We start from the raw sequence: 15,476 nt of genomic DNA, 5'->3' as shown, positions 1-15,476 counted from the left end.
CTTTTTTTTTCTCCTTTTCCTCTCCCTGTCTTTCACAGACCCTTTTTCCCTTCACTCATCCCAGTTTCTTTAACCCTTGGATACAGAATGGCTGTCATGTGTGTGGCTGGGCTATTCTTTATCCCAGTCATTGGTCTCACTGGCTTCCACATTGTTCTGGTGGCCCGAGGGCGCACAACCAATGAACAGGTAAGAAGCAATCCTTTCTCCATGTTTGTGACTAAGGTGCTGAGGTGGGAAGGAAAATCAGCAAGTCAGCTTGGGTAAAGCTAAAGATGGTCCAGATCTTGCCGGTAATGCTCTTATTGGAGCTTTTGTGAAGATCTAGGAAGTTGCCTTTTTTTTTATTTTCAGATTTTTTTTAATACACTGCAGGCAAAGATTTCCCTTTTTTAGGCACAGAGCATCACCCAAGGCTTATTTATTATTTAAAATGTACTCATGACCTTGAAGTAGGTTTTATGTGGTAAGTACCATCAACCCCAGAAGTTCAAACTTTATGAGTCAGACTGAACAGTCCATGAGATTGAGTGAAACAGAAAGGAAAAGATTGAATCATTTGCCCTCTCTCCTGGTATTTTGAGCTCCCCCAGCAAGCCCTCACTGCCCATAATAGGGTCTGAGTTAGCTCTTTGTCTCCCTCTGTGTCTCTCTTGTTCTCATGCATATGAACACACACACAGAGTGCTGTTGGACCCAGCTTGCTTTGCTTCTCCAAACCAAGTGCCAACATTTGTGCCAAAAAGCCTGGAAAACTCCAGTTCCCCTGCAGTTACTCAAATGTCCATGACCCACAGTCCCTGTGGTTGATGCAGACCTGCGTTTATGTGCCCGTTAATGGCTTGGTGTGGCTGATAGAGATCAATGTGATGGGATCAATAACAGGTCCCTGCCACCCCAAGGGCAGTTTGCAGGTGTGGCACTGGTCTCAGCCCTCATCCCAAGGCTCATGAACTCAGTGCATTCCAGTGCTTTATCCCTCCACAGCTCCAGCTCCAAAGTGCCCCTCACATCTGGGTTTTTTTCACATTTTTCCCCACCATACTTCTTTTCCCTTGTGGTTTGGGTTTTTTTCAGATGGGTTTTTGCTGCCCTTGCCCCCATGGGTGCTCTGCAGCTCCCACTGAGCTGTTTTGGCTGTCCTGGGGGCTGATGGCTCCATGCTGTGGAGCTGCCTGGCTCCTGGGCAGGCTGTGAGCGATGAAAACATCTGTCTGAGGCCAGGCCCTCGTAAACTGAGATGACATTGTCTCCATCCCACAAGGGACAATAAAAACTCTTATCCAGAAGACTGTGGGAGGTTTACATAAGCGAGGAATCTGAAGTCATCCTGAACAGTTGCCTAACATGGCCTTTGAACAAAGCAAGCTTCCATAGCTGTCATCTTCAAATGCTTTTCTCTGTCCTGCTCAGAATCATCTGCTCTTCATTTTAAAATTAATTTTGGCCAAGTATTAGATTTGATAGTGCTAACAATAGTAGCATGAAACACAGGGCATTTTGGTCTCATAGCCCAAATCGTGGTTTGCCTTCGACTTGTCTTTGTGCAGTGATATAAACTCTCCATGAAAATTTTAGGCTGGAAAAGAAGGAAAAATTTAAAAAATGTTAAATTTAATTTCATATGTTTATGGCTGCACTAGAATTTAGAAAGGTTGAGGATTTTTCTGTGATCAAAATAACTATGGAAAATGTATCCTAGCTTGGTCTGGTTTCCTGAGCTACCAAACCGCTTGAGATTTATTACATCTTCCCATGCCATTTTGAAAATTAAATGTAATCTGGTCTTAATTTCTGCTTAGTCATATGTAGGGGTTATCTGTAACTGAAGGATGGATGTTCCCAGCCCTGAGGTGCTTGCAGAGGAAGCATATCTAAGTAATTAGAGCACCAGACCAGGAGAGATCTGCTCCTGGCTTTGCCACTGTTCTAAAACATTCTCTTTTCTCCTGCAATCTCAGTGCTGATTCTCTTTTCTCACACTGGTAGTTATCTACTGTCAGCTTTGCAGTTGCAATATGCTCAGCTTATCATGTTCTCTTTTCCCAGTACATTTTATAGGTCAGTGGTACAGACATTTTTTGGTTTTTACTGTAAATTTTTGGTATTTATTTGTTCTGGAGTTTGTAAATTCTGAGCATTCATAGTAGGCAGACTGTGATTGAAAAGTGCATAGTGGCTGGGTTTAGATGTTTACTGAGCTTTCTGAATGCCTCTGAAATTCTTTTATGGAATGAAAATAACCCATAACCCAACATCTGCTCATATCCTGGTATTTTTAGTTTCTGAATAGAGTAAATAAATACCCTTCCTTCTTAGACTGCTTTCTAGCAGTGATTTTCAAACTACTTTAGAAACCAAACTGATGTAATTAGTACTGTAATCTGTGAGTTGGAGAAATTTTATTTTCATACTGTGTTTGAGAAAATGGGCACAGAGATATGAAATGCTTTGCCAGCATCTGGCACAAGTCAGCGTGAGCCCAGGATTGAATGCAAGACATGCCAAATGTCCCAGGCCCATGTTTTCATCAAAAGGTTGCTCTTCCAAATCTCAGAACTTCCAGCCTCTCTCCCTTGGCCTTTTAAAGAGCTTTATGTTGTATCAAGAAGGCCAGCATAATATATTGCAGAATCATTTAATTGTTGTTATTTTATGTGCAAGTTATTAAAGTATTTCTGGTGCTGCGTAAACTTGTTGCTAGATCAGAACTATGAGCTGATTAAAATGCTTTACTTGCAAACAACAACAACAGTAATGCTTTTAATGGCAACCACTATTAATCTCCCTGGCTTTATTGGTGTTTATCCCCATATGGTGACTTTTGAGCATGTGCTTGTAGAGTACAAACTCTTTATAATGCTTATGAAGCCTTGAATGGATCTCGCCAGTCTAATGAGGCTTGGCTTTTATTAAACCTGCTCATTTACAAGCAAACATTGTAATCACCAGGGAGTTCCTGGCACCCTCCCACATAAGGCAGTGGTTTGTACTGATTGCTGCTCAGGATGGGATCTGAGAGAGAGGAAACATTGCTCTCATCCAGCATTTGGAACATTGATTCGACTTTGCTGTTGGTTTGGAGGGGACTTGCCAAGGCAGAGGAGGGGAAGTGATGGGAATGAAAGAGACCAAAACAGGATGTCTGGCTGGGAGCAGACACAAATCCAAAGTGCAGGAGCAGCATGGAGAGGTGAGCACATCACTTTGAAATCCAGTCACATTCAGGAATGTCCTTTTGGGAAGGATCTTGAGTGGAGTGCCTCCTAGCAGGAATTGGCTGACAGAGGTGGTGTATTAGAGCTGGAGTGAAGAAGTGCAGCAATCAAAGAAAAATGATCTGTTTGGGAAGGACAGAAGGGTCAGACTTGTTCTTGGCTTTCTGAGGCTTGGATGATGACTTTTATATAACCAGAGGTTTGAGCACTGTCCTGAACATGCTTCCAGGTGACAGGGAAATTCCGTGGGGGAGTGAATCCCTTTACCCGCGGATGCTGTGGAAACGTGGAACATGTGCTCTGCAGCCCCTTGGCTCCCAGGTAAGAGAAATGCTCTCAGCTGGAATGAGGGAGCAAGAGTCCCTGTTGGGACAGGGGGAGAAATGTCCTTGGCTGGTCTCACAAGCCAAGGATCATTGATGGAATAAGAGGAAAGCAAAGCAAAACAGTCCTGAAGGTAGAGCTCTGTGATAGCTGCTTCCCTGTTGCATGGCTGTAATCTGTAATTTACCACCCTTATCCCAGAAATACTTTTTTTGAATGAGCTTGTCAAATTATGTTGAGCTCCTACTATTGTCTTCACCAGCTTGTTTATCCAGTGGATTTCAGTACCAAGGTAAATATCCATATGTTATCATGTTGCCCACACTACTTCTTACGCTGTACAGGCAATGTCCAGTCTGCTGGGGAAAGGGAAGGAAGCTAAAATCAGCCTTTCTCCTTAAGACTTAAATCTAATTTAAGGCTGCTGTGGTTTTCAATCTCACTGGCACTTTCATTATCATAAAACAGATTATCAATGAGATCTACATCACGAAACTTGAGATTTTATTTATGGCTTTCTATTTTTGGGGAAATGGATTTATCGTTTCACATTTTGAAGTCAGGATCTTAATGCAGTAGATCAGATGGACTATAAATAATTCTAGGTGCTGAGCTGTCCAGCCTGCAAACATGTTCATAATCTTACTACAAGACTTATTTGAGCCTTTTTAGGGTGTTGAACAATTCCAGACCCTGACACTCTTATCTGCCTTTTTTCCCCTTTGTTATACAACAAATAATTCCTAAAGGACTGTTACATGTGTTAAAGACATTGGAGTAGCTGCTTCTCAGATCTTCCAAACATGAAAGTCAGGTCAAGGTGGATGAGAAGAGCTGGGTATTAAATGCTATGAGACACTTGTGTTAAGAGAGGGGTTGTGAGTATCATCATCATGGCTATTCACAGAATTATAACAAGCAGAACATTTGTGTTTTGTGAAGACCTGTTCAGATTGTTCTGTATATTGAAGGTCCCTGAGCCATCACTACTAGAATGTCCTGTTCACTACATAAAACAGAGAAAGCTGGTGTGTGTATTGATATTTAGGCATTGTACAGGCACTGGCCAATTGCACTTAGAGAATTCTGTTTCACTGGAGGGAAATTAGATATCTAAAATCAGCCATTTCCTCTTAGATTTTTTGCTTCATATAGACTTGGCAGTCTCTTTTGCCTCCATTTATTTGAACACTAAACATGCTACAGAAACAAGTCACCATGTGGTAAGTTAGAACTGGCAGCACATCATCTTCTCCATGGTAACTCCCCATGTGCTGGGTCTTGTTCCCCAGTCACTGACTCCCACCACAGGGCAGCTGTTTCGTGTTAACTGGGATGATGTAGTCAGTCACTTTTGTTGGTGGCAGGCCTCTCTTGCTCTCTTCATGCTCTTGTCCATTAGTGCTTAAAAAATTCCTGATTTTTTTAATGCATCTTCTCCTTTTGCTCACTAATTATTGGGTTTTTTTAATTGCTGCTTAATTATTACATCCACTGAAATAAATTGAAGTTCTTACCTAGATTCTGACACATTCTTAAATCATAATCTGGAAGTGGGAAGATTTTTAAGCCTTGTTCTTAGGTTACTGTTTATTTTAATGATGACTGTTGCACAATTCATCAGGTACGTGGTTGAGCCCAAGAAGAAGCAAGCTGTGAGTGTGAAGCCTCCTTTCCTGAGACCGGACTTGTCCGAGCGACAGATCACGGTGAAGATCAGCGACAACGGCATCCAGGCCAACCTCAACCGCAGCAAGGTGAGGGAATCTCCAAGCTCTGCTTTTGGAGGGCAGGGATTGAGCATTATCAAGCCTGGGAATGAGTCTGTCACTGACAAATCTCTTTGAGATGATGCAGAAACTGGAGTTTGAGTCCTTGTCGTGTACTTCATACTCTGAAAGTAACACAGGTTCAGTAACAGCAGCTGTTGATCCAGTAACAGGCAGCTCTGGCATGGAATCGCTCTGGACTTCTTTTGGAAGAGTTGCCTGTTCTTTGCAGTAGTTAATTTCTGTCCCAAGAGCTGTCACCTCTTCGTGTTCAAATTAATTTTAATGAACCCTTGTACCACCAGACCACGTCAGCTGTTCTACTTCAGAGAATGCTCTGAGCTTCCAGGCTGCAGGTAGGCTTGTGGTCCAGGGCAAGGAATATTGACTCAGAAGCTGAGTTCTCTTTTCAGTTTCTCCTGTCATGAATAATAAAGAAGGATTTATTTAGTCCCATAAAAAGTGGTGGATCCAAACGAAGCCAACTTGCAAGATTTTTGTGGACAGTTACTTCCTTTGGAAGTAACTTTGGATAGTTACTTGCTGAGAGCTACCTGGAATGTTGCTGAAAAATGCTAGAAAGCACTATTGTCTTCTACCACATATTAATTAGCATGATGATTATAGTACTTAGCCTGCCAAGAAGACCAGGATAGTGCATTTAAATTTCTACTGGCTGGTTATGACAATGCTAATTTTACATGTGACAGTCCTTGCCTGCAGTGGATGCTAAATCTTGTTTGTCATTATGGGTATAGGTAGTTTTGGTTATTTGGTACATCCAGCACTCTGCCACATGCTGTTATTTAACCAAGTTTCATGTAATGATTGATTTTTTTTTAATCTTTTTCAGTCTAAAATCAGCCTGGAAGGTCTGGAGGATAATAGTATGGATGTGCAACCACCTCTCCCACCCAAAGGAGATCCAAGCAAGTACTCTGAGCTAAAAGGGCAGCTGGGCACAAGTGAAGGTATAGTTGCATGATCAGTTTTATTTTTATTTATAAGAAACTATTTTAGCCTCTTGAAAATGTTTCTTGTATTCTTTCAAAACATGGGATCTAGGTGAAGGATTTTTTTCTATTTATAAGATTTCCAGACTAGGGGAGTTAACAGAAGGAAAGTGAGAGAAAAGCCAGCTTGAAGTGGTTTATTCAGGCCTAGGTTGAATTTTTCATGTCAGTTTTGCAGTGTTTATAAACTCTTTCAAACCCCTTCTTAAATCAAATTTTTAAATATAAATGTCTAAGGAATCTAAGGAATCAGAAATATTAGCATGACATTCTTAGTCATTGCAAAATGAATTATTTCATTTGTAAGAATGTGAACTTTATGCTTTGATACTATTAAAAAACTCCTTTTTTTTTCAGACAGAACTAGTAGCTGAATTCAACCCAAACATTTAGTATTTCAAATTAGAAATTAGGCAAAATTTCTACTTGCCAAAACATGTCACCCCATTCAATATATTGTGTCTTGTTTCTTCTTTTCTGTAGATGGCTGATGTGGCAGCAATGTGCTGTTACTGCCATAGGGACCCTTTTGGTGGAATGCTACACAAAAGTACTGCAAGTGCTGTTCTCTCCAGAACAGATCCGTTTGCAGAGCACAATGGATGGCAGTGAATCACGGCTGACAGCTTTGTGTCCATGCACTTTTTAACAGAAAGTCCTTTTTTTTTCTTTTGCAGAAGGTGGCCTCTCACCCAAACTGATCAGCCCTCCCACTCCTGCCATGTACAAATACCGACCAGCTTTCAGCAACAATCCCAAAGTCCACTACCACGCCACGGCCGAGCAGGTGAGCGCGCCCACGAGCTTCTGCCCCAGCTAGTGCAGGCAGTGTGGAGCTGAGGAGGAATTCACTGCAGGGCTCCAGCGAGTGCCAGAGTGTAAAAGTAAATAACAAAGCTTGGCACTGTTGTGTGACAGTGTATTATTTTCACTGTGCTCCTTATGGAAACATGTCTGGTTTCACAGCTTCCCCCTGCTGACACGTCTGTCCCTCTGCCAGGCGTGCGCTCCAGTGTCTCGGCCTCATCCTAGGGTGCTGGGAAGTGTCACCTCCTGTTGCCTTCTCCTGGCAGAGGCGCCACCTCACATTCCCTTCAGAGGGAGCCGGGCATGCTGAGTGCTTCTCTAGATCAGACCCTTTAGCCAACACTCAGTGTACTCACCGATTCCTTAAGATGTCAGCTTGCAACATAGGAAAAACTTTTAAAGCATCCCAGGAGATATTTTAGTGAAAATTAACAGAGGGCTCCTTATGTTTGACCTTCCTTAGCACTTATTCAGTGCATTTGGGTTATATGGAAAAAAACACCTTCCTAACTCCTGGCATCGTTTTCACCAATCAAGAAAACTGAGGTCCAAACAATTAGACAGATTTGCTGTGGAATTTTGACAGTTTATTCTTTTGCTTAAAAGTTATGAAACTTATTTCTCATGGATTTATTGCAAATATTCCTTGGCCCCTGGGACCTGAGAACAGCATTTGGAAAATCACTGGTCTAACTTGTATATTTGCAATATGTATCCAAGTCTTCATGCACCAGTGGAGACATCCTTAAAAACACATACCACACACAGTGCAGTTTTCTTAAAATTAATTTCATCAGGTCCTTCAGTATCACTGCTGGAATAACAAGAAGGGGGTGATAGGAAGGAGTATTATGAAAGAAGTAAGGAAAGGAAAATATGGTAGATAAAAACAATTGACTGTTGCAACACTGTAATAAGACGGAATGTTCCTTAAATGGTGAGGAAAGCTTTCCCTGAATCCTCCTCATTTTGAAAAGAAAGATGGTGATAGATAGGGGAATTGCAGCTATGACCAAGTTTAAGTTTTTGTCTTACTGCAGTAATGGTAAATCTTATTCTCTGGATTTGTCCACTTAATAAAGAAAAAAGCGGCTTATGAGAGGGAACACAAGAACAGTGTGTTCACTGTATCCAAAAAGTTTAATATCCTATCATTTTCATTTTATTACATGAAAAATGGCTTGACATCCAGTTCAAAATAGTCTATTTACAGGCATCATGTAGCAATTTTGAGCTGTGGAAGCCACAGCATTCTGAGTCATAATGCCAAAAGTCAGAGAGCCAAGGAAGGTAGGCTTGTTGTGTTCATTGAGGGCACAGCCAGAGATGCAATATAGATACAGGGCAGGTTCTGATTAGGCCAGGGGACTGGGCAGTGCTGTGAAGTGATAACAGGGAACAGCACCTTCACTCTCAGGGTTGCTGTTTCAATCCTAACTCAGAACAGTTCTGTTGCTGTTGCTGACTGGTGTGCAAGCTCTGGGGCCTTGTTCAGTTTTATAGGAGTCACAACTCTCTAGTAGTCAGCTGGGAGTATCATAAAATGGGGTTCACGTGGTGAGCTGATAGGAGGGCATGGATTTGTCTGCCAAGCCTAAGTAGGAGGTAGAGAGGGAAAGACACTGGGCAGTGTGAGGAATGCCATGGTGTCTGTTCTGTGTCAGTTCTACAGCCTGTCAGTGTAATTCTGCTTTTGAGCAGTGAAAGCTGCTAGGAAAGAGGCATTGGGGCACAAGGAAAATAGCACAAATATACTTAAAAGCTACGTCATTGCTCTCATCCTCCTTTACAGGCTGTCACTTGGTCTCCTTTTTCCAGAGAAGGCCAAATTTAGCACCATGCTCTAGAAGAGACTGAGCTGTTCTGCATATTTCCCTATCTTCTAGCTGAAAGGAAAAAAGCTTCTTAAAAACATCCACAATAAACCAGGTGTTTGTCATTCAGTTTATTCTTTTCAATAGTTTTCCTTTAAGAGAAACTAAAGAACAAGCTGTGCCAACTGCATTTCTGATTAAATATGTGACTGATAATAACTCTTTGTTTGCACAGCCAGTGTAGCCAATTTATTGTGCATTATGGAAACTCTTCCTTAAAAATAACAGTGAAAACTATTTGCTTAGCACAGAATGGCATTTTAAGTGAACAGAACTCTGAGCAATTTTCACAGAGTAAAACAAAGTGAAGTCCTATCTGTTTTTAGAGCACATAAATAAAGGATGGGCTTTGTTTCCTTTCCTTTTCTGATGTGGCCACTTTCTCCTACACAGGCAATAAAAAAGAGAAAATTGCTTCATTTCATTGTCTCAATGGTGGGAAGGAGCCTCTCTGCTTTAATTAAAGCTAAGTGCCTAATTTTGAAGACCTATGACCAGAAATTCAGAATTACTGAATATTCATAGTGCAGAGTAGAGTGGATAAGAGTGTGCTGGTCCCCAGCGTGTTGAAATGAAGCTCAAAATATTTCTGTCTCAGCACACAAGACCAGACATCCCTCAACTCAAGAGCTATTTGTAGAAAATGTGAAGTGCAGTGCTTTTTCCAAGGGCAGTATTATCAGATAACAATCTGATTTACCTTGACTGAGACTTGAGTCTCAGCTTGGGTCTCATTCAGTGTCCATGTATTATGTTACTTTTTTCTGTCAATATTATTTAGCAACTCCTCCTTGGTTCTAAGGTGCTAATCCATATGTTGAACAGGAGTCAGGAGATTTTCTTGTAATGAACCTGGGCTGACAGTCAGAGGGAAGACCTTCAGCTCTGTCCTTCTCATGCACTTACCAAGAGAGAAAACCTGTACTTTTTCACTGGCTTTTGTTTCTCATTCTCACCTCTGTTTTAGATCACCTTGCAGGAGGGACACAGTCAAGGGGCTCTGATAGAAGAGGATGGCAGGAGCCTTGATTACCAGTCCGAACCCAGCTTGGACATCCCCAGCTACCGGAAGAGCTCCCTCCATAAGACCTATCAGTCTTCCCCACTCCAGATAGATTCCTTTGCCATCAATTCACGATCCCTGAGCCTGAAATCTGCTGGCAGGAGAGGGACAGACAAAGTGCCCCTTCATCCAATAAAGTCCGAAGGAGCGGCTTCCACCCCTTACAAAAGCATCTTTTCTCCCAATTCCCTGTCAAACAGAAATGGGAGTCTTTCCTATGACAGTTTGCTGAACCCCATGTCTCCCTCGGGGAGGAAGTGCATTGCCCATTCTGCAGTCAGCTCTGTTGGGTACCACTCCCCATATTTGTCAGCCAAAATGTGCCACCTCCGGGGCAGCGAGCTGCAGCGCCAGCCCCCGCAGAGCTTCAGCCCGGTGCTGGGCAGCCCGGCCCCGCATCAGCGAGACCCCTCCCCAGTGCGCTACGATAACCTCTCCAAGACAATTATGGCATCCATCCAGGAAAGGAAAGAGATGGAAGAGAGGGAGAAGCTCCTCCACTCGCACCCTGACTCGGTGTTTGCAGACTCAGGTGTCTATGACACGCCCAGCTCCTACAGCCTTCAGCAAGTGAGCACGCTCTCGGAAGACCCGCGCAGCATGGCCATGAGATACGGATCCAGGGACAATCTGATGGCTGCCACCAGCTTTAGCACAAGGAACCCTATACTGCAGTCCTCAGTGTCTTCACTCTCAAGTGCAATGACAAGAGCCCCAAGGACTTCCACAACCTCTCTGCAAGCTGATTTAGCCAATAATAATGTGCAGTCCCATCAAGCACTACAGGGCAGGGTGAGCAATGGCTCCTACAAATCCCCAGGCCACCAGGTCCCATCATCCCCCACAGGGATGCCTAGGTCACCCTCTTACGGAGGCCCGAAGGCTGTGTCATTTGTAAACACTGTGGAAATCACAGAGGTGCAGTCAGTGGGAGCACAGAGGTATGTACTGCTTGAGGGGCTGAGAGCACTGGGAATCTGCTTGTGAGCGAGGGCTGGAGCTGGAGCTGCGCTGGAGGCACACCCTGAGGAGGTGTTTGCTGTGGGCCATGATGGTGGGAGGTTTGTGGGTGCTCTTCAGTTCTGTCACACCCCCGCAGCAACCTCATCATGACAAAATGTTTGCACTTCTGCTGTACCTTGAGCTGCAGGTGGTCAGTTTTGCTGTAAATTCATAGTGATATGGTCATAGTCATAGCTGAACTGGGGAATTACTTCCAAGGTGTGAGGCAGATTATTCCTCCCCTTAGGCACAAAAGGGTAGAACTGTTCTACTTTGCAGCCTGAAGGGAGGCTGACCCAGACGTTGCACGGATACAGAGGCAGAGCTGGGATCCTACTTGTGCAACATACTCTCCACTGAGGGAAACAGGCTGAGATCCTGGTGCTTGGCATTGACAGCTCTGTATTTAGCAGTGTTGAGTGTCCATAGTACAAAACTGCTGACAAAAGCACAGAGCTTCATGATATTACCTTAAGGCCTTTCTGCTTCCTTCCTTTCTGTGAGAAAGCTTGAAGAGAAAGGATTTGCTGTGCTAAAAGCCTCAGTAACTGCCACCTGAGCAAGATGCTCAGCTGCAGCTACTGCACGTGCTTCTGTTTTCCTTCTGGAAGCTATGGAGCTTGCAAAGCTTGAAAAGATCATGATCCTGCTGAGGATGCAGTACTTCAGCTTAGTTGGGACCTCGAGGGCTGCTCTTCAGAAATATCTGTTTCCTTTGTCTCTGGTACTTACTGTGCTATGCTGGCCTCTGGTTAAGGTCCCAGGTTTCTCTCTCCTGTTATGCAACAGTTTTGGAAAACTTACTGAAATGTGGGAGAACCATTATTGTAGACCTCCTGAAGTTAAGTGCAAACAAGTTGTTTCAGAGATGAGCAACAAGGTTTGTTTACCTGGATATTTAACTGGGAAATGTTTTTTCTGAGAATTTATTTCTGATTTTAAAACAGTTTGGCTTAAGGTCAGTGGTGAGCAGTGGTAACAGTTAAAACTCTCCTGTGTCCTACAAATGCCTATGCAATTAGTTTGGAACAACAAAGCATTTAAGCAAGTAATTAAATTAACAAATATTACTCAGGCGTGGTCCACTAACCTAATGGCCAAATTAATTCTCTCATTTCAGTGGCTTTTCATTGAATGCACTGGCTTCAACCAGCTTGCTCCCAGGCTTGAATATTTTGCAATGCTGGGAACTCAGGGTGACAGGGGTAATTGTTTATTCTGAATGAAGCCATTCTGTATCACACTTTATCACTAATATTGCATCTTTTGATATTTCTTTTGATGCAGGGATGACATGCAGTTGAAGACACCTCACAGTAAAATAAATGGACAGCCAAAAGGAATAGCCAGGTTGGGTTCAACATCAAGTTCCCAGGGGACACCAGTCAGCCCTGCTAGACACTCTAATGTTAAGAAGGTGTCTGGAGTTGGTGGAACAACCTATGAAATTTCAGTGTAGAATAAAATGAATTAAAAACAAAGAGCCATCCACTCAGCCAGCCATGAAGCTAGGAGCACTGTGAAGACTCAAACAACAACAAAGAAGGAGCAGCAGCAGTCGGCCACTCTCCTTTTCTTGTTTTGGGTTTGTTCTGTTTTCATCTTTCTCTTTTGGCCAAAAACCAGCTGCAGCCTTATTCTTGAGGGAATAATACAATTGTACAGTCTATCAGACTCTTCCTGAACCGACAGGCGGGAACTGGCTATGACCTAAGACCACACCAAGAGGAATTCCTTCCTGCAAGCGAGCGCTAAAGCCATTGTGTGCATGTCTGTCCAACCACTCTGTTGTGTACCAGTTGTGCTGTGAAACAGTTCAGTCAGCCAGGATCAGTCAGTTCTCCCATGGCCCTTCCCAGTTCTTCTGGCCAGCGATGTGTCTGGCAGGAGTCAGAGGACCAACTGCTGTTTTCCTGCTGACATGGAAAGTGGGGTTCCTGCACTGGGCAGGAGCTTCTCCTCGTCCCCTGGGCACTGCAGCTCAGGTTCCTCCTCCTGGGAAGGAACAAGGCAAGGCCACTTGGGCTGCAGACACCATGTCTTCTTTAAAAGCCTCCCTGGTCCTGGATGGGGGCAGGAGAAAGGATAGCAACAGCTTCTCCCTGTCTGCCATTGGCCTCCCTGCGTGTGAAGTTGTGTGTGTGTGTGCGCGTGTTTGTCTCCATGGAAAAGGACCGCAACACTGGCGAGGATCTGCCACTCTGACCTCCTGCTCCCTCTGGGTTTGAAAGGCTTCTCTGACCCGGCAACAAAACCAAGCAGATAAGAAAAGAAATGTTCAGATGGAAACATATTTTAAACAGCCATCAGCTGCTTTCCCTGCACCCTCTTTACCTGTTGGATTTAGGCAATAACAGAGTTTACTGCCTTGCCCTGGTGCCGTCAGTGTAATCCCGCAGCAAGGTTATCATAAGCTGTCGAATTTACAGTGTGTGTAACTGAGCCGAGCGTGCATCTAAAGGATATAAATTTTCTGTCTGCCTAATTACTAGCACATTCCCTCTGGTCTTCAATACTGTTAGACAAAGGATTTTCAATTTGGGTTTTTCCCCCCTGGGGAACAACTTTTTAAAATAATATCAATCAAATCTATTTAACATTCTGAGGTTTCTTTTTCCTGTCTCCAGAAAACTACATTTACTTTGTTGGATTTAAAGACAACTTTACCATAAAAAAACAAGAAAGGGGTGCATTACTTTTGTCAAAAATATGAGGACTCTGGCAAAGCTAATTTTGGGACAAATGGATTTTTATTTCTCTATTCCTTATCTCCTTTTCCTTACCATTCAGTTACCACCTCAGAAGTCAAAAGTACTGAGATCTGGACCAATGCTAACCTGCCAGATCATGTGTGCAATTAAGAATATCCTGAGCGACTGTTGCCAAAGTCACTAAAAATTATTATTTATCACTGAGCCAGTCAGCATACAAGACCTCGACTTCCCACCTGGTTCTCTTGGTGAATAGTTTTGATTAGAGATCTAAATCCATCATTTTTCAGGATATTCGTTTCAAGGGGTTAAATCCTTTTCAGTCCTTGACTATAATGGAAAGCTCTCCAGGTATTTGGTAGCAATTCAGAATGTGTTAACAATATCCTATTTGTTTTCATGTATGTTGAGGTTAATTATTCCAGAAGGCAAATATTGACCTTAATTTTGCCTGGTTACAATTTATATTTTGATTTGATGAATCTTGACATCTGCTGCAATACATGGTTATTATGTCCCTTGTATATCACATTATTTTTTGGAGACAAAGGTTGAAGAGAACATAAGAAAGTTAATCATCTCTCTGTGTAAGGCTCTGTGTTATGTTCTTTGCCTGAAGGAAGAAATGTGGAAAGCAATGCATCTGCAATAGGCTAAAGTTCTGAGAGAGTGAAGTAGAAATCAGTGTGCATTTTATTGCCTTGGTGATATTTTAAATGCCTGGTGTAGCGATATTGCAGAGCAGAGAAGCAATAGTCTTTCTGTGCAGATTTGCTCGCTGGCATGTAGAACATTATCTTTAGTTGGAGGCACCATGGTACCAGAAGGATGCTGGCAAACTGGATCAGGTATAGATGGAGCAATATATATTAAAGAACTGGATGGGCTGGCTAATGAGAAGATTTAAAGGGCTAAAACATGCCACTGGCTAAGCAATGAAGTGGAAATCGAGTATCATAATTTTAAAAATATGTTACTTAAAAGTTATAAAACCAAAGGTAAATCCAAGGGTTGTCACTGGTAACCAATGCTCTACATTTAGAATGGGGCAGAAAAGATGGAGAGGAAGGGGCAGTGAATAGTCTTCCAAGCAGAGTTTTGGACAAACTGTTTAGGACAGTCAAACTGTATTTGGACAAGTCATTAAAAAATTTCTGTGAGAGGTGAGTCTGTAGGGACAAGGGGTAGACCAGATGGCCTTACAGATTTCTTCCATCTTTAACTGTTACTAATCTGCAGTCTACCCTGATGCTAACTCCTCAGGAAGATGCAGTACTTCTTTAAGGACTGGAATTCACTCTGGTGCATAGAGTATCACAAAATTACTTGTTTTTAAAGTATCATGTATGCCATATGTAAGCCCTGAAAAAGAGAGGGTAAGAAACACATGGGATTAGGGAGTGAGACAAGGGCACATTTTATCATGTATCTTTGAATACGTACATGAAATTCATGCAAGCAAGGCTGAAAATTTGCACCAATGTAATATTTGAGATTTGCATCCCAGTGATGCTCCACTTTGATCGTTCTTTCTCTTGCATTTATAAATGAAAAAGCTACTGAGGAACTTGAAGGGCCAAAGAGCCTTTGAAGTTAACTACATTAGTTCATGAGAGAATTTCTCAGTAAGACTAAACACAGTATTGTGTGTATAAAGCACTAATATCCAGGGTTATTTTGACATAGTTCACAAGG

At 42.7% G+C, this 15,476-nt stretch overlaps 1 protein-coding gene across 1 annotated transcript in view; it reads left to right on the top strand.

Annotated features, from left to right (window-relative positions):
- ZDHHC8 (zinc finger DHHC-type containing 8) overlaps positions 1-15,470 on the top strand; it is a 109,903-nt gene extending 94,433 nt beyond the window's left edge. The window contains exons 5-11 of the mRNA XM_031057521.1: positions 87-189; positions 3,448-3,539; positions 5,167-5,299; positions 6,165-6,282; positions 7,002-7,111; positions 9,973-11,009; positions 12,358-15,470. Coding sequence (XP_030913381.1) covers positions 87-189; positions 3,448-3,539; positions 5,167-5,299; positions 6,165-6,282; positions 7,002-7,111; positions 9,973-11,009; positions 12,358-12,529 — 1,765 coding nt within the window. The 3' untranslated portion in view covers positions 12,530-15,470. The remainder of the gene's footprint in view (positions 1-86; positions 190-3,447; positions 3,540-5,166; positions 5,300-6,164; positions 6,283-7,001; positions 7,112-9,972; positions 11,010-12,357) is intronic.
- The last annotated feature ends 6 nt before the right edge of the window (positions 15,471-15,476 follow it).

Source organism: Geospiza fortis, unplaced genomic scaffold (assembly GCF_000277835.1).
Source record: "Geospiza fortis unplaced genomic scaffold, GeoFor_1.0 scaffold408, whole genome shotgun sequence".
Taxonomy (NCBI): Eukaryota; Metazoa; Chordata; class Aves; order Passeriformes; family Thraupidae; genus Geospiza; species Geospiza fortis.
The sequence above is the reverse complement of the archived record's forward strand: the minus strand, read 5'-3'. Positions and strand labels throughout refer to the sequence as shown.